Source organism: Schistocerca nitens, chromosome 4 (assembly GCF_023898315.1).
Source record: "Schistocerca nitens isolate TAMUIC-IGC-003100 chromosome 4, iqSchNite1.1, whole genome shotgun sequence".
Classification (NCBI taxonomy): domain Eukaryota; kingdom Metazoa; phylum Arthropoda; class Insecta; order Orthoptera; family Acrididae; genus Schistocerca; species Schistocerca nitens.
In genome coordinates, this window is record NC_064617.1 from 419,445,765 (window position 1) to 419,464,507 (window position 18,743).

At 44.3% G+C, this 18,743-nt stretch overlaps 1 protein-coding gene across 1 annotated transcript in view; it reads left to right on the forward strand.

Moving 5' to 3' along the window:
• LOC126251616 (metabotropic glutamate receptor 4-like) overlaps positions 1 to 18,743 on the forward strand; it is an 868,913-nt gene that overhangs the window by 665,588 nt on the left and 184,582 nt on the right. Inside the window, exon 6 of the mRNA XM_049952156.1 lies at positions 5,344 to 5,450. Within this exon, the coding sequence (XP_049808113.1) occupies positions 5,344 to 5,450 (107 nt within the window). The remainder of the gene's footprint in view (positions 1 to 5,343; positions 5,451 to 18,743) is intronic.

The window sequence follows — 18,743 nt, forward strand, 5'->3', positions numbered from 1 at the left end:
TCTTATGGGGGTATGTTAAGGATATGGTGTTTCGACCACCTCTCCCAGCCACCATTGATGATTTGAAACGAGAAATAACAGCAGCTATCCAAACTGTTACGCCTGATATGCTACAGAGAGTGTGGAACGAGTTGGAGTATCGGGTTAATATTGCTCGAGTGTCTGGAGGGGGCCATATTGAACATCTCTGAACTTGTTTTTGAGTGAAAAAAAAACCTTTTTAAATACTCTTTGTAATGATGTATAATAGAAGGTTATATTATGTTTCTTTCATTAAATACACATTTTTAAAGTTGTGGTATTCTTTTTGAATCACCCTGTATATTGACCCTTTGCGTAGTTATACTCCTTAATAGTACGGAATATTGAAGATGAATGTTGGAAGTGCACTTAGTCCCATCGTGCTCGAATGTCAAAACCCTGCGCTGATCGTTCGTTGATTTTGACCAGTTTTGCATTAAATCGCCGTGTTTCTTGAATAGTGTAGTGTTGAAAGTGCCAGTACACTGTTATAAGAAAAGAGTCAATTGAACATCTCATGACTTTATTGCGATAGTACAGCATTGGTTGCCAATTATTAACATAAAAATGATCGCAGGCCTCAGACGGAATTTTATGTCCTGTATGCAAAAGTATGAAAAGACCGCAACAAAGGTCTTCTTGAACGTAAATGCTGATATTAGCCAAGGCTACAGGTTGCTCTGTTGTATTTGACCACGAACATTACCTGTGCACTGTCCTCTGTGCGTTGCGAGCGTCAGAACAGTGTTCTGTGTCGTTGTGAGTGCAATACGTCGGAGCTAAGTTAATTCAAACGTGGGGAAATTGTTGGTGCCCCTGTGGCGGTTGCTTCCGTAACGAAAGTAAACTAAGTGTTTGGTGTTTCAAGAGGTGTCATACGCAAGATTTTCACCACGTCTAGGAAAGCGGAATACCATCATCCGGTAAGTCACAACTCGGAAGAAACTGTGTGTCGGATGTTCGTCACAGACGCTCATTGAAGAGTAGTGCGACGAACGATAACAGGACGACAGCAGCGGAAGTCACTGCAGAACTCAATGTCTCACTCGCAAACCCCGCCTGCACCAGCTCCATAAGCAGAGGAGTCCGGCGTGGGCTCGAATTCCAAAACCACTCATCACTGACGCAAATGTCGGCAACCGGAAAACGTGGTGCAGAAGCCACAGAACCGGGACTACGGAGCAACGAAAAAAAAGTCATTTTATCGGCTGAATCTTGTTTCACATACACTACTGGCCATTAAAATTGCTACACCAAGAAGAAATGCAGATGATAAATGGGTATTCATTGGACAAATATATTATACTAGAACTGACATGTGATTATATTTTCACGCAATTTGGGTGCATAGATCCTGAGAAATCAGTACCCAGAACAACCACCTTTGGCCGTAATAACGGCCTTGATACGACTGGGCATTGAGTCAAACAGAGCTTGGATGGCGTGTACAGGTACAGCTGCCCATGCAGCTTCAACACGATAACACAGTTCATCAGGAGTAGTGACTGGCGTATTGTGACAAGCCAGATGCTCGGCCACCATTGACCAGACGTTTTCAATTGGTGAGAGATCTGGAGAATGTGCTGGCCAGGGCAGCAGTCGAACATTTTCTGTATCCAGAAAGGGCCGTACAGGACCTGCAACATGCAGGTGCATTATGCTGCTGAAATATAGCGTTTCGCAGGGATCGAATGAAGGGTAGAGCCACGGGTCGTAACACATCTGAAATGTAACGTCCACTGTTCAAAGTACCGTCAATACGAACAAGAGGTGACCGAGACGTGTAACCAGTGGCACCCCATACCATCACGCCGGGTAATACGCCAGTATGGCGATGACGAATACACGCTTACAATGTGCGTTCACCGCGATGTCGCCAAACACGGATGCGGCCATCATGATGCTGTATACAGAACCTGGATTCATCCCAAAAATGACGTTTTGCCATTCGTGCACTCAGGTTCGTCGTTGAGTACACCATCGCAGGCGCTCCTGTCTGTGATGCAGCGTGAAGGGTAAGCAGCCATGGTCTCCGGGCTGATAGTCCATGCTGCTGCAAACGTCGTCCAACTGTTCGTGCAGATGTTTGTTGTCTTGCAAACGTCCCCATCTGTTGGCTCAGGGATCGAGACGTGGCTGCACGATCCGTTACAGCCATGCGGATAAGATGCCTGTCATCTCGACCGCTAGTCATACGAGGCCGTTGGGATCCAGCACGGCGTTCCGTATTACCCTCCCGAACCGACCGATTCCATATTCTGCTAACAGTCATTGGATCTCGACCAGCGCGAGCAGCAATGTCGCGATACGATAAACCGCAATCGCGATAGGCTACGATCCGACCTTTATCAAAGTCGGAAACGTGATGGTACGCATTTCTCCTCCTTACATGAGGCATCACAACAACGTTTCACCAGGTAACGCCGGTCAACTGCTGTTTGTGTATGAGAAATCGGTTGGAAACTTTCCTCATGTCAGCATGTTGTAGGTGTCGTCACCGGCGGCAACCTTGTGTGAATGCTCTGGAAAGCTACTCTTTTGCATATCACAGCATCTTCTTCCCGTCGGTTAAATTTCGAGTCTGTAGCACGTCATCTTCGTGGTGTAGCAATTTTAATGGCCAGTAGTGTAGTTTCCAACTTCCTCGCGAATTTACGTCCGAAGGGTGAAACATGGCGGGGGTTCGGTGACGATTTGGGCAGCCAGATCGTGGTATTCCATGGGCCTCGTGAGTACTCTGTGCGGGCTTTCCCATATAACTACGCACCCACAGACTCAGAGTTGCAATATTAATAGTTTTGGCTGGTTTCGTTGTCTAGGGACTGGGATACGTAGTTGCCGCATTACAGGCCATATAATGCTGTGTCTACAGTATACAATAAGAATACACACATGAATCGAATGGTCGAAGGTTTCTATCACTCGGCAGTTGCGAATTATGAATGTAACGTATAAATTTATAAATGAAAGATTGCAATTAAATAAAATCTGCAGGTACTATCTTTACCCCATCTTTGGCACTCCCGGCACGTCTCCTTCATCGACACGAAGCACCGTCCTCGGCACAGCGGTATTCCCAGCCAAGCGGCCGACGGACCACTTGCTCCGGCCGATGTCCGGCACCAAGCGGCCGGCCTGCCGAGCCCCCGCTAGGCGAACGGCTCGAGCAGTGGCCACCAACTCTGAACTTAGATTATTTTCAAGGCGCCACAACTCGCCCGTTACCTCACATCTGCAGGGTCGCATCACTGCCAAGGAGTAGGTGATCATTCTGGCTGACCAGGTCCCTCCAGTGGTGCAATGTTTGTACCCTAACGGTGATCCCATAGTGATCCTGTGTTCTTAGACGACAGGACCCTTGTTCAAATAGCTGGCATCGTCCAGAACTGGTTTTCGTGAGTACAAGGATGAATTTTCGTATCTCCCCTAGCCACCATAGTCACCAGATCTGAATATTACTGATCCCTTGTGGCCTACTTTGGAGGTAAGGGTGCTTTAGGTAAGCTAATGTGTTGTGTTTTTACGTTTTTGTATTTTTGGCTACTCGAGGGTATTCTGTTCACGGCATCCAGTCACCCTACAACGACATTTTCCAGTTCACTTCAGCGTCAGCAGGAAACAGTTGCAGATTGCTGCTGACCCTATGCAGCAAATCGTCTACATACAGAGAATAAAGTAGTCCTACCAGGCTTCCCCGGGGCGCTTCTCACGTTGCCCATGTCTCCTATGAACACTCACCGTCTGTGAGGTCGTACAGGATTCTACTACTCAAAAAACATCTTAGAGCCGCACATATCTGGGAACCGACTTCGTATGCTCGGATCTTCGTTAACAGTATGTGTTGTGGCACTGTGTCCGGACTTTCTGGAATATGGGATCTGTCTGTTCCTCTTCACGCACGTTTCGCAGCATTTCGGGCGACAAATGCTGAGTTTCGTACGAGAGCTACTTTCAATATCCGCCGCGCGGGATTAGCCGAGCGGCCTAGGGCGCTGCAGTCATTGACTGTGCGGCTGGTCCCGGCGGAGGTTCGAGTCCTCCCTCGGGCATGGGTGTGTGTGTCTGTCGTGAGGATAATTTAGGTTAAGTAGTGTGTAAGCTTAGGGACTGATGACCTTAGCAGTTAAGTCACATAAGATTTCACACACATTTGAACTTTTTTTTTCAATATCCGAGCTGATTTGTGAATAAAAGCATTTCTGTAACTTCCTGACAGATTAAAATTTAGTGCTTGACCGAGACTCGAAATGACGACCTTTCATTCTAATAGCTTTTCTATCTCAGGGAGTTTATTTTATTCGAACTTAGAACGAGCTCATGAATCCTGCAGCAAAAATATTCGTCTATAATTTTGCGGGTTTGTTGTTCTATCCTTCTAATACACAAGAGACAACTAGCTTTTTTAGTGACTTGGTGCGCTGGACGAACGATTCACGACATTGAAAAAGCTAAATGATCTTGCACAACTATACTATACGCAGACAGACAAATTTGTTATTAATTTCGTAAAAAGAGTACTGCAGAAGTATCAATAATGTGTTGATGTCATACTGTCGTTGATCCGTGTGTAGGTCCCGCCGGAGGTTCGAGTCCTCCCTCGGGCATGGGTGTGTGTGTCTGTCGTGAGGATAATTTAGGTTAAGTAGTGTGTAAGCTTAGGGACTGATGACCTTAGCAGTTAAGTCACATAAGATTTCACACACATTTGAACTTTTTTTTTCAATATCCGAGCTGATTTGTGAATAAAAGCATTTCTGTAACTTCCTGACAGATTAAAATTTAGTGCTTGACCGAGACTCGAAATGACGACCTTTCATTCTAATAGCTTTTCTATCTCAGGGAGTTTATTTTATTCGAACTTAGAACGAGCTCATGAATCCTGCAGCAAAAATATTCGTCTATAATTTTGCGGGTTTGTTGTTCTATCCTTCTAATACACAAGAGACAACTAGCTTTTTTAGTGACTTGGTGCGCTGGACGAACGATTCACGACATTGAAAAAGCTAAATGATCTTGCACAACTATACTATACGCAGACAGACAAATTTGTTATTAATTTCGTAAAAAGAGTACTGCAGAAGTATCAATAATGTGTTGATGTCATACTGTCGTTGATCCGTGTGTAGGTCCCGCCGGAGGTTCGAGTCCTCCCTCGGGCATGGGTGTGTGTGTTTGTCCTTAGGATAATTTAGGTTAAGTAGTGTGTAAACTTAGGGACTGATTACCTTAGCAGTCAAGTCCCATAAGATTTCACACACATTTGAACATTTTTGAACATTTGATCTGTGTGTAGACGCTAACACTTGCTGTATGACGTTGCAGGGACATGCACCGAGAGCTGTGCCACGGCAGGCCCGGCTTGTGCGACGCCATGAAGCCCATCAAAGGCATGGAGCTGCTCAAGTATCTCCGAAAGGTCGACTTCGTAGGTGAGTATCCAGAGCCGCTTCCGCGTCCAGCTGCTGACATTGTGATGATTATAACGCACCCTTCAGGAGTGCTGCAATACGAGAGTCACTGCGCTGCTGCTCATTCAAGCTTTTTCTGAATGTATCCAGCACTGTTTTCCCATCCTAACAAACTCAAGTCAGCCGTTGTCAAATGATAACCTCACTGCTTTACTCTTTTGCTGTTAGAAAATTCCTGAGATTTTTTGAAGCTTCACCTCGTGCTTGATTAATATGATAGTAATTAATGGTGACGCACTGAACGGAACAGAGTGTTATAACTCTTTACTTTAACTCCGACATGTTTCATTGATGTTGCAGGTGATTTATAGTGAAAAGCAAGTAGACAGATGGAGTTGTTGTCATAAATTTCGTTGTGACTTTTTTATGGAAACTGCTAACTTAGCTTCACATTTCCTTGTTAGTGACAGTGTAGACGCTAACACTTGCTGCTTGAGTGCAACAGCGCGTTTCCTTTACAGCACGACATCTGGGACTAGAAACGAATGCCCTATCTTTACAACAAACACGCAACCAAAAATGCCATTCCTCTATGTCATTAGTCCTTTCCACATAATATTTCACGATTTCTAACGTACTCATCAATCGAATTGCTTGATTACTAGTACTATTTACTAGGTTCGGCAATTACGCTTACATCTTAGTGTCCGCGAATGTTAACAGGTTAATAAACGTCTTATTTAGGCTGAAATTCATGAGATTTCAGAATGAAAGAAGATTTATAAGCTCCGTTTCAAATTACATTTGTTTGTACTTTTATGGTTCTGATGTGACAACTACACTCCTGGAAATTGAAATAAGAACACCGTGAATTCATTGTCCCAGGAAGGGGAAACTTTATTGACACATTCCTGGAGTCAGATACATCACATGATCACACTGACAGAACCACAGGCACATAGACACAGGCAACAGAGCATGCACAATGTCGTCACTAGTACAGTGTATATCCACCTTTCGCAGCAATGCAGGCTGCTATTCTGCCATGGAGACGATCGTAGAGATGCTGGATGTAGTCCTGTGGAACGGCTTGCCATGCCATTTCCACCTGGCGCCTCAGTTGGACCAGCGTTCGTGCTGGACGTGCAGACCGCGTGAGACGACGCTTCATCCAGTCCCAAACATGCTCAATGGGGGACAGATCCGGAGATCTTGCTGGCCAGGGTAGTTGACTTACACCTTCTAGAGCACGTTGGGTGGCACGGGATACATGCGGACGTGCATTGTCCTGTTGGAACAGCAAGTTCCCTTGCCGGTCTAGGAATGGTAGAACGATGGGTTCGATGACGGTTTGGATGTACCGTGCCCTATTCAGTGTCCCCTCGACGATCACCAGTGGTGTACGGCCAGTGTAGGAGATCGCTCCCCACACCATGATGCCGGGTGTTGGCCCTGTGTGCCTCGGTCGTATGCAGTCCTGATTGTGGCGCTCACCTGCACGGCGCCAACCCGCATACGAACATCATTGGCACCAAGGCAGAAGCGACTCTCATCGCTGAAGACGACACGTCTCCATTCGTCCCTCGATTCACGCCTGTCGCGACACCACTGGAGGCGGGCTGCACGATGTTGGGGCGTGAGCGGAAGACGGCCTAACGGTGTGCGGGACCGTAGCCCAGCTTCATGGAGACGGTTGCGAATGGTCCTCGCCGATACCCCAGGAGCAACAGTGTCCCTAATTTGCTGGGAAGTGGCGGTGCGGTCCCCTACGGCACTGCGTAGGATCCTACGGTCTTGGCGTGCATTCGTGCGTCGCTGCGGTCCGGTCCCAGGTCGACGGGCACGTGCACCTTCCGCCGACCACTGGCGACAACATCGATGTACTGTGGAGACCTCACGCTCCACGTGTTGAGCAATTCGGCGGTACGTCCACCCGGCCTCCCGCATGCCCACTATATGCCCTCGCTCAAAGTCCGTCAACTGCACATACGGTTCACGTCCACGCTGTCGCGGCATGCTACCAGTGTTAAAGACTGCGATGGAGCTCCGTATGCCACGGCAAACTGGCTGACACTGACGGCGGCGGTGCACAAATGCTGCGCAGCTAGCGCCATTCGACGGCCAACACCGCGGTTCCTGGTGTGTCCGCTGTGCCGTGAGTGTGATCATTGCTTGTACAGCCCTCTCGCAGTGTCCGGAGCAAGTATGGTGGGTCTGACACACCGGTGTCAATGTGTTCTTTTTTCCATTTCCAGGAGTGTATTTCACTGTATACAGAAAGTACTCTGTTATCGTGTTACTCCAAGCTCATGTGATACGCTACTTTGTTTCTATCTTTATTAATTTCATTATTCTGTACCCCACACGGTTATTTCCAAAAGCCACGATTATCTAGAGAAGCAATCGAAATATGCAGTCGTAGGGATAATTTTAACAGAAAAGAGAAAACAACGAAATTTAGTGACATACGGACTGTAGTTTTACTAATTCGACATATAAGTATTATCGTTGACAGACGACAGTTCGATAGTTAAATTTTATCTCTGACAAGCATTATCTCTGCCGAACACGTGCAAATTTCTACCAAGTCCCCTTTTCACGGTATTTATATCGTTCTTTGTCATCGGATCAGTCTATCGGCAAGCCTCAGCAGAACCAGGAGCACCTCTGAAGATGCCCAACGCAGACCAAAAGAGTTTCATGGACTACGGCAACGCGGAAGATCCAACAGCAACTAAGACAACAGGTCCTGAAAGTCCTCATTTTATGATATTGCGAAAAGCGTAATCGTCAGGGGGAGTGAGAAGCAATCATTGCGGATAATTCCCAAAACTCCATGACCAAACGAAAGAAAATACAAATGGGAATTCAAATCTCTGTATTGAGACTCTTTTCTCTGTCTTGAGGATACTACTTGACAGTAGCAAAACTAAAGACAAATCGAAACTGAAGATGCCTCGAAAAAAACTCACTCGCACACACACACACACACACACACACACACACGAATACATCCCGAGTGTCTACTGTCATCTCGACTCGTCTGTCACTTACACATTACGTAATTTAAGTCACTCCTGGACCAATCTGAATTGTTCTTGCATACGTCTGGTTTTGGGTAATAGTCAGATGAAGCCTGAAAACTGTTGTAAGAAAATGAGGGTTATCAAGTACTGACCGACTCAAGCCACGTAGCTGCAAGGCAGCTGTATGTATAAAAAAGGCCTGAAAACACATTGGCGGAGCGGTTTCTCTTTGAGGTTTCAGATCAGTAGCGGTGTACTGGTGAAATATACATACTGAACTTCTACAGACATCGAGTTTAGATCCAGGAGCCTACGGTTTTATTTATATCATATTGCTTGCTACATTCTTTTTTTGTTTTTTCAAAATTATTCACACCACAAGTAAAGGACGCCAATTGGTCTGAAGCTGATCTAGTCTCTTATCAGATAGTTTCATGTAAATGGCTGCATGATTTATCACCTGTTTCTGTATGAATGAACGAATGAGTAAATGAATGGATGTGGACTATTCAAGCTGTCGTCTGGCATTCTAGTTCACTGAGTAGAATCGGATAACTTACGTTCAGTCTTCGTTTCGAGAAGAAAGATTGTCGTGTCATAAACAGAAAGTGGTAGTCCCTCAATGTTGTGATAGTATGAACGTTAGAAAATATTCATTGCCTCAAACATTTCAGCATTCGTAGATGAAACAGTTATAGCTCGAAAGGCTCTCAGGTACTCAGTTAGATACTTTCCACAGACAAACTTAGTGCGAACAAAATTACCCTTTTTATTCTCTCTAGATAAAATGCGTACTGAATTGCTTAGTGAGCTGCAGCTTGCCCATGAGATCCAAGTCAAGACCAAATACTTTTAGGCGAATGGTACTTCCTAGTGACAGTCGAAAGTATCTCCAAAGCTTATAATTATGTTGCTGTTGTTTATTTATTTGTGATCTGTGCTCGATGTCATGGTGATCAGCGCCCTTATGATCACCACATATGATAAATAGTTTGCAACGAATCTAGTCAGCACTGTTATTCGCCTCCGTAACGTATGTCGTTGATGTCACTCGACTCGAAGATATCCTTTAAGGATCTTGGTATTGCAAGAATCATTGGGCGTCGAGAATCACGAACGACACGGGTGATGGTACTCCGGTTAGTGGATGGGAACGTTAAAGTCCAAGATCCTTTCATGTTATTCTAGTGAACGAAATTATCTGTGGCGCTGCTCTAACTCAGTACTTTCTCAGTTATCCTACACAACTGAAAATACATAGAACAGAACTCTATATCCTTAAATCAGAAGAATGACACTTTTATTCTTCTTTCCTTGGTATACAGTCATGGTGCAGTTTGTGTTGCCAGTATGGTGAAGGATAGTGGTGGAGTATATTTCAGTACTGGGCTTCCTTACGTTATCGGATATTTCATGACGGACCTTGTTCATTGTACCAGCTAATGAAGTTTCCTTTTCTTTGAGTTTCATAGCAGGTTGAGTAGACTTAAAAAAGTTCTCTGCTGTCTCATTTCTTCCTTGATTTACAAGTGACTCCATGAGACGCAGAACGAGGTACTCTCCAAGTGGTTGCTTCTCTCCATGCATGTCCTCTTTGCAGAGGTATGGGGAAGCATTACATACATACTTTGTTGTTGCATTCACAACCAACCAGAATTTGAGACCGTTTTTGTCGGGTTGATTGGAAATGAATTGAGTAAACTTGCATCTTGTTTTGCTTAGTAATAGTTGCTCGTCAGTGGTTAATTATATTTTCTCCAGAGCGGTAAGAACGAATACTGTTTTCAATTAATTTTCCCAAAATATCAGATACAAGAGCGAATTTGTTGGCTGTCAGGCTTTTAGCTCGGGTTGATATTTCATCGAAATGGAGAAATCTGTGAAACTCCTGAAATCCGTCCCTTATCATAATGTCCTTCATAAAAGTAGACCACGAAGTGTGCTACCAGCGATCATCCACAGGCATACTTTTAGTATAAATGATACCCCAAGCATACATGATGGCAATCAGTTTCTTCAGTTCATCAAGTGACACAGTACAGTCATTGTTTTTTAGTATTTTTCAGGCATTTTATGCTGTATATTTCTTCATGAAGCGTAGCATTGCTTCGTCAAAAATAAGAGGGAAGGCACTGGTGACAAAGTCGTCTACTCGTTGGCAAGTCTCTCTCTCCTTCAGCCGACCTAATTCCAGAAGATGAAAAATAGGCAGACTCTCACATAGTTCCATCCCTAGAAACCATCTTTGTAGATGCATCCAACTGTGCCTGCTGTGATGAAAGAGGTCGTGATTGACGTAGATCATCATATAAATCCTGTCCGCTCCCGGTAGCTGAGTGGACCGGCACGGTAGCTCAGCTTGTTCGGTCAGAGGGCTGTCCTCTGAAATAAAAAATAAAAAACTGAGTTAATGGATCAACAACGAACTGAAATGGGTGTCTTGCGACATCCGCCTCGAGCAGATGCAACAAACTAAAAACGAACAAAAGGAGATTTAAAAAAAAAAAAACGGCGCAAGAGAATGCCAATCCTATAGGCTCGGGTTCGATTCGCGGCTAGGTCGGAGATTTTCTCCGCAAGGGGACTGGGTGTTGTGTTGTCCTAATCATCATCATTTCATCCCCATCAACTCGGAAGTCGCCGAAGTGGCGTCAAATCGAAAGACTTGCACCCGGTGAACGGTCTACCGGACGGGAAGCCGTAGTCACACGACATTTATTTTAGCATATTAATCATTTTCCACTGATCGCTCCTCGTTCATAATGTCTTCATCTCTATTTGTCTCAGGTGCATAATCATCATCTTCATCGGTGAAGTCTATTTCTGATTCAATTTCGGAATGCTCTAAGAGATGGAACACTTCTTCATCAGAAAGTCCACGCTGACAAGACATGTTCGAAAACGTGTTTCGCGGACAAAGACTTACCTGAATGACACGATATTAACTGTGGTAGATTGGAATCTAAACGTTCCAGGTTGCAAAAATGAGCATCAACTGCTCTGCATGACTGCTGACTGTTGCCACTTTGTTCTTCGATAATTAGTGTACATTCAGAGCAAACTGATCCCTTCCGCCGTTCTAGCTATATAGAATGAAATGTAGAAGAAAACAAATATTTTTAAATCCTAGTGCTGCATCGTAAAAAGGAGAAAAAATTAGGAAAAGTCATATGATATCATTAATTAAGTAAGTAAATTCAGTATGACAATGAAGGAAAAAGTTATGACACTGGCCATTTTGACCACTTTCGCCGTTCCAGTTTTAGTGATATTTCATTTGAATTAGGAGACAGAATTATCACCGTTTGCTGATGATACTAGTATTGTTGCAAAGCCAAGCAAAGAAGCACCAACAGAGAAAATAGTAAATGATGTTTTTGTGAAAGCTGCTGACTAGTTTTGTACAAATGGTCTAGCTTTATACTTTGAAGAAATACAACTCATGCAGTTTGATAACGTAAAAAAGTGCTACCTCCTCTTAACTTAGTATACCAACCAGAAATAATAGAGAGTCAGGGTCGTTAGATGTACATATTGATGAAAATTGCAACTCGAGCAATCATAATAATTCTAGGTAATACTACTTTTGCCATAAGGATGACAGCCTATATAGAAGTCAATTAACATATTTTGCATATTTTCATTTACTTCATTATATTATGGGACAATATTCTGGGAGATCCTCACTTCGACAAAGATATTCGTTGGACAAAAGAAGTAATTAAAACGATATTGGAGTTCACAGATGCACATCTTGCATGTATCTCTTAAAGTAGGCTCTCAATACATTCACTCACTCATTAAATTTGTTATCAACAATTCATCTGAGACTGAGACTAACAGAGATATTGAAAAGTACAATATTGCAAGGAAAAATGATTTGCGTTATACACTCCTGGAAATGGAAAAAAGAACACATTGACACCGGTGTGTCAGACCCACCATACTTGTTCCGGACACTGCGAGAGGGCTGTACAAGCAATGATCACACGCACGGCACAGCGGACACACCAGGAACCGCGGTGTTGGCCGTCGAATGGCGCTAGCTGCGCAGCATTTGTGCACCGCCGCCGTCAGTGTCAGCCAGTTTGCCGTGGCATACGGAGCTCCATCGCAGTCTTTAACACTGGTAGCATACCGCGACAGCGTGGACGTGAACCGTATGTGCAGTTGACGGACTTTGAGCGAGGGCGTATAGTGGGCATGCGGGAGGCCGGGTGGACGTACCGCCGAATTGCTCAACACGTGGGGCGTGAGGTCTCCACAGTACATCGATGTTGTCGCCAGTGGTCGGCGGAAGGTGCACGTGCCCGTCGACCTGGGACCGGACCGCAGCGACGCACGGATGCACGCCAAGACCGTAGGATCCTACGCAGTGCCGTAGGGGACCGCACCGCCACTTCCCAGCAAATTAGGGACACTGTTGCTCCTGGGGTATCGGCGAGGACCATTCGCAACCGTCTCCATGAAGCTGGGCTACGGTCCCGCACACCGTTAGGCCGTCTTCCGCTCACGCCCCAACATCGTGCAGCCCGCCTCCAGTGATGTCGCGACAGGCGTGAATGGAGGGACGAATGGAGACGTGTCGTCTTCAGCGATGAGAGTCGCTTCTGCCTTGGTGCCAATGATGGTCGTATGCGTGTTTGGCGCCGTGCAGGTGAGCGCCACAATCAGGACTGCATACGACCGAGGCACACAGGGCCAACACTCGGCATCATGGTGTGGGGAGCGATCTGCTACACTGGCCGTACACCACTGGTGATCGTCGAGGGGACACTGAATAGTGCACGGTACATCCAAACCGTCATCGAACCCATCGTTCTACCATTCCTAGACCGGCAAGGGAACTTGCTGTTCCAACAGGACAATGCACGTCCGCATGTATCCCGTGCCACCCAACGTGCTCTAGAAGGTGTAAGTCAACTACCCTGGCCAGCAAGATCTCCGGATCTGTCCCCCATTGAGCGTGTTTGGGACTGGATGAAGCGTCGTCTCACGCGGTCTGCACGTCCAGCACGAACGCTGGTCCAACTGAGGCGCCAGGTGGAAATGGCATGGCAAGCCGTTCCACAGGACTACATCCAGCATCTCTACGATCGTCTCCATGGGAGAAGAGCAGCCTGCATTGCTGCGAAAGGTGGATATACACTGTACTAGTGCCGACATTGTGCATGCTCTGTTGCCTGTGTCTATGTGCCTGTGGTTCTGTCAGTGTGATCATGTGATGTATCTGACCCCAGGAATGTGTCAATAAAGTTTCCCCTTCCTGGGACAATGAATTCACGGTGTTCTTATTTCAATTTCCAGGTGTGTACTTTCATGAATCTAACTTTGGCATAGAAAGGTGTTAAATGCGCAGCTATAAAACTCTTTCATAATCTTCCTATGCAAATGAAATGCCTTGCATCTACATCTGCAGCTACATGATTACTCTGCAACTCACAATTAAGTGCCTGGCAAAGGGTGCATCGAACAACCTTCAAGCTGTATCTCTACCGTTTCACTCTCGAACAGTGCGGGTAAAACGAACACTTAAATCTTTCCGTATGATCTTATATTTTATTATGATGATCATTTCTCCCTACGTAGGTGAACGCCAACAAAATATAGTTACACTGTGAGCACGAAGTTGGCGATTGAAATTTCATGAGAAGATCTTGCCGCAACGAAAAACAGTTTTGTTTTGATAAATGCCACACCAATTCGAGTAGATATCTGTGGCCCACTGTTCCCTATTTCGCGCTAGTACAAAACGAGCTGCCTTTCTTGGAACTTTTCCGATATCCTCCGTCGATACTATCTGATACGGATGCCACACTGCACAGTAGTACTCCAGAAGATAGCGGGCAACTGTAGTGTAAGCAGTCTCTTCAGCATTACTGTTGCGTTTTCTATGCCTTCTGCCAATAAATCTCAGTCTTTCCTTTGCTATACCCACAACATTATCAATGTGAACGTTCCAATTTATCAGTAATTGTAATCCCTAGGTATTTATCTGAGTTTACAGCCTTTAGATTTGTGTGATTTATCGTATAACCGAAATTTAGTTTATTCCTTTCAGTATTCATTTGCATGACTTTTTACATTATTTAGCGTCAACAGCCACTTTTTCCACCACACAGATATCTTGTCTAGTCATTTTGCAGCTCCTTTTGATCATCTGATGACTTTACAAGCGGTAAATCACAGCATCATCTGCAAACTTTCCAAGAGTGCTGCTCAGATTGTCTCCTAAATCATTTATGTATATCAGGAAGAGCAGAGGACCTCTAAAACTACCATGTGGAACGCCACGTATTACTTCTGTTTTACCTGATGACTTTCCTTCAGTTAGTACGAACGGTGACTTTTGTGACAGGAAATCACGAATCCATAGGCATGCAATTTGATTAGAAGCCGCTTGTGAGGAATAGTGTCAAAATCCTTCTGGAAATATAAAAATATGGAATCAATTTGACATCCCCTACTTTGTGGGGATAGAGAGGTAGCTATGTTTCACAACAACGATATTATCTGAACCCATGTTCGCTGTTTATCAATAAATCGTTGTCTTGAAGATAATTCATAATGCTCTAGTACAGTTCATATTCAAGAATCCACTTCAAGTTGACGTTAACAGTATGGGTCTGTAATACAGCGGACTACTCCTACTTCCTTTCTTGGGTATTGATGTGCCTTGTGCAACTTTCCAGTGTTTAGGTACGGACCTTTCGACGAGCGACCAGTTGTATATGATTGCTAAATATGGAGCTATTGCATCAACATATTCTGAAGGAACCTAAAATATACAGCTGGACCGGAGACCTTACCTCTATTAGGTGATTTAAGGTGCTTTGATATACCGAGGATATCAGCTTCTAAGTTACTCGCGTTCCCTGTTGTTCTCGATTCGAATTGTGAAACATTTACTTCGCCTTCTTCGGTGACGGAATTTCAGGAAACCGTATTTGGTAGTTCTGCTTTAGTCGCACTGTCATTAGTAACATCAGCGCTGCTATTGCGTAGTGAAGGAGTTGATTGTGTTTTTCCACTGATGTATTTTTCCTACGACCAGAATCTCTTTGGATTTTCTGACACATTTCGAGACAGAGTCTCGTTGTGGAAACTATTAAAAGCATTTCGCAATGAAGTTCGCTATAGGGAGTAGAAGTAAGTTCATGTGTAGGACTAGATTATATTTGTTTCTCCCCAATAGCTACTTCTATACCATGGAAGAATATTCACGACTAAAAATAATTAGACATTTATACAGCAAAATAAATGTCAATATTTGGCATCTACTCATAGAAATATTTTTCTTTTGTTAGAAAAAGTATGTTCTATATTTGCGCAGTTGACACGTTCTGTATCATAATGTTTATCGCGAATATGATTTATAGAAAATGTAACTAACTAAATAATGTGTATATATTAAATTCTTATAAATGAAGTCTGAGTAACTCAGTAGGAGGCAGAGCTCTTAAATTTGTCAAACTTTCACTTGTCTAGAAGCTTTGCAGTATTAGCTAACAGAGCTCAGAAAGAGAGAGAGTGGGACTGAAAACGACTTTGAAGATGAAGACAAAGACACACTTTCATCGCAAGTTTTAAGGGCAAATCTCTTTTACGAATAACTTTAATATCTATGCTTACTATCTAATTTTATTCTGACAGCACTTTGTAGGGCCGTCTGAGTAAACCTGAAGTTGCTGCACCGTTAAAGGAAAAGAGACCAAAAGGGAAAACTACTGAAGTAAGGGAAGTTAATTTGTCTCACAAATCAGTTGGCAGAACTTGATTCAAAGCGCATTTCATCAGCTTCGGCCTGTACTTTGCTGCCAATTCGAGTCGATACAAAACGTCGGGGAGCCCCCCAGCTCCACTCCAAACTTTCGCGTTCGGCCAGTGGTCCCTGTTATTGCTCCTACTTTATTCATGGAACTCTGCTAAGGTGTATGTCGAGTCTGTCGTTAAGAAAACTGGGACCGAGCACAGGACAGTAAATACACATAACATGGTTCGTGTGCACATTGACCAATTCTTACAACGATTTTAATTTCTTTCTGGTCGGTTCGTGCGCGCATTGACCAATTTTTACAACGATTTTAATTTCTTTCTGGTCATTACAAGCAACGAATACGAACAACAAAAGGAGATATTGTAAAATTTGCCGGCCGATCACCTCCAACGTGAATAAGAAGTAAATCAGAATGTAACCGATTAATTTTCTCGATTGGTGAAATTTTTTGTTTAGAAGAATAAAGAACACACGAACCTAGAAAGAATATTACTTTCCTCTTCAACAACTCGCGTTATAATATGAATGTAAAAAGGTCAATAGCTTTTACTGTTGAAAATAGTTTACATTACCCTTTCCTAAGACCTTTAACTACGAAGTACAAGTAATATGAAGTTGAGATTTTAACGACGTTTTCGTCGACCGTTACTCCTTTTCCAGGGTAAACGTTTTACACATCTTCTGCTCGATTTCTGTTATATGCATGTTTTGTATGACTGTAGAGCTCGATTTTGCCGTGGGAAGTGTAGTGACACATTGGTGTACACAGTAGTAGTGACTGGACATTGTACCATTTCTCGAAGCTTCCGGGATCATCGCTTGTTCATATATGTACAGTTCACCCTCAAACGCAGCAGCAGTAGTATGCAGGAAATGGCGCTGGATCTCTCTTTTGCTAAATCCTTCCTCAGGGTTAATAATGGTCCTACTTCATTATACGTCGGACCACAATTCACCGTGAAGATCCTGGTGAAGAAGCTTGGAACAACTCATGTACTGAACATGTCCTACGTATCTGGCTTTTGTCCATCAGTGGTGACTTGGGTGATAATACATGAGGTACGGATATAGGGTTCCATTGAGGGGAAGAGGAGGGATGCGGAGGTCACGGTTTCTTAGGATATTCCCCCCTGCCCCAATACACAGCCTGCAAAAAAGTTAAGCACATACAAGACTCGATCGGATGTCAATGTAACTTCTTACAAATGATCGGCGGTTGTGTAAATGATTATAATTGCAGTTCTCTGCGACAGGTAGAACGGCCATTCGGGTGCATCAGTATTGTTCGTGTAGTGTAACAGGTCTGCTAAAGAAACTGCTAGCACGACGCTTATCCGCCCTCTTCTGGAGTACTGCTGTGGAGTGTGGGATCCTTATGATATAGGACTGACGGAGAAAACCGGAAACATTCAAAGAAGGGCAGCTCGTTTTGTATCATCGCGAAATAAGGGAGAGAGTCAACGGATATCATAAAAGTATTGGGGTGGCAGTCATTAAAACAAAGGCGGTTTTCGCTGCGGCAGGAGCTTCTCATGTAATTTCAATCACCAACTTTCTCCTCAGTGTGTGAAAATATTTTATTGGCTCCTACCTTCATAGTGAAAAATGATCTTTATAATCAAACAAGAGAAATCAGAGCCCTCAAGGGAAGATTTAACGCCCGCATCTCGTGGTCGTGCGGTAGCGTTCTCGCTTCCCACGCCCGGGTTCCCGGGTTCGATTCCCGGCGGGATCAGGGATTTTCTCTGCCTCGTGATGGCTGGGTGTTGTGTGCTGTCCTTAGGTTAGTTAGGTTTAAGTAGTTCTAAGTTCTAGGGGACTTATGACCACAGCAGTTGAGTCCCATAGTGCTCAGAGCCATTTGAACCATTTTTGAAGATTTAACTGTTCGTTTTTCCCCGCGCTGTTCGGTTCGGGAGTGGAACGGTAGAGAAGTGGCTTAAACGTGGCTCGATGAACCCTCTGCCAGGCCTGAAACGCCCGCTAAACCACGCAGGGCTAACAGGTAATTAGGATTGTGGGAAGGGCCAAAGGAGTTGCGGTCGGATTCATTTTACAATTGTAATTTGTTATCATTTAGTTCACAAACACACTTTTGGAAAAATTAAATTTTCTTCGCGGCTGAGGGCCCTCAAACAGATGCTTTAAAATAAGTTCAATTTAGAAAAGACAGCTGGCCGGGGTGGCCGGGCGGTTCTAGGCGCTACAGTCTGGAACCGCGCGACCGCTACGGTCGCAGGTTCGAATCCTGCCGCGGGCATGGATGTACGTGATGTCCTTAGGTTAGTTAGGTTTAAATAGTTCAAAGTTCTAGGGGACTGATGACCTCTGCAGTTAAGTCCCATAGTGCTCCGAGCCATTTGAACCATTTTTTTGAAAAGACATGACACACAGTTAAATTTACGAATAAGATAAGTCGTATACATATGTGAGATCAGTATGCGGAGCGGCTGAAGGATTAAATCTTACAAATTCCAAATATACTATGATGATTACTGAAGGCAGAAGGCC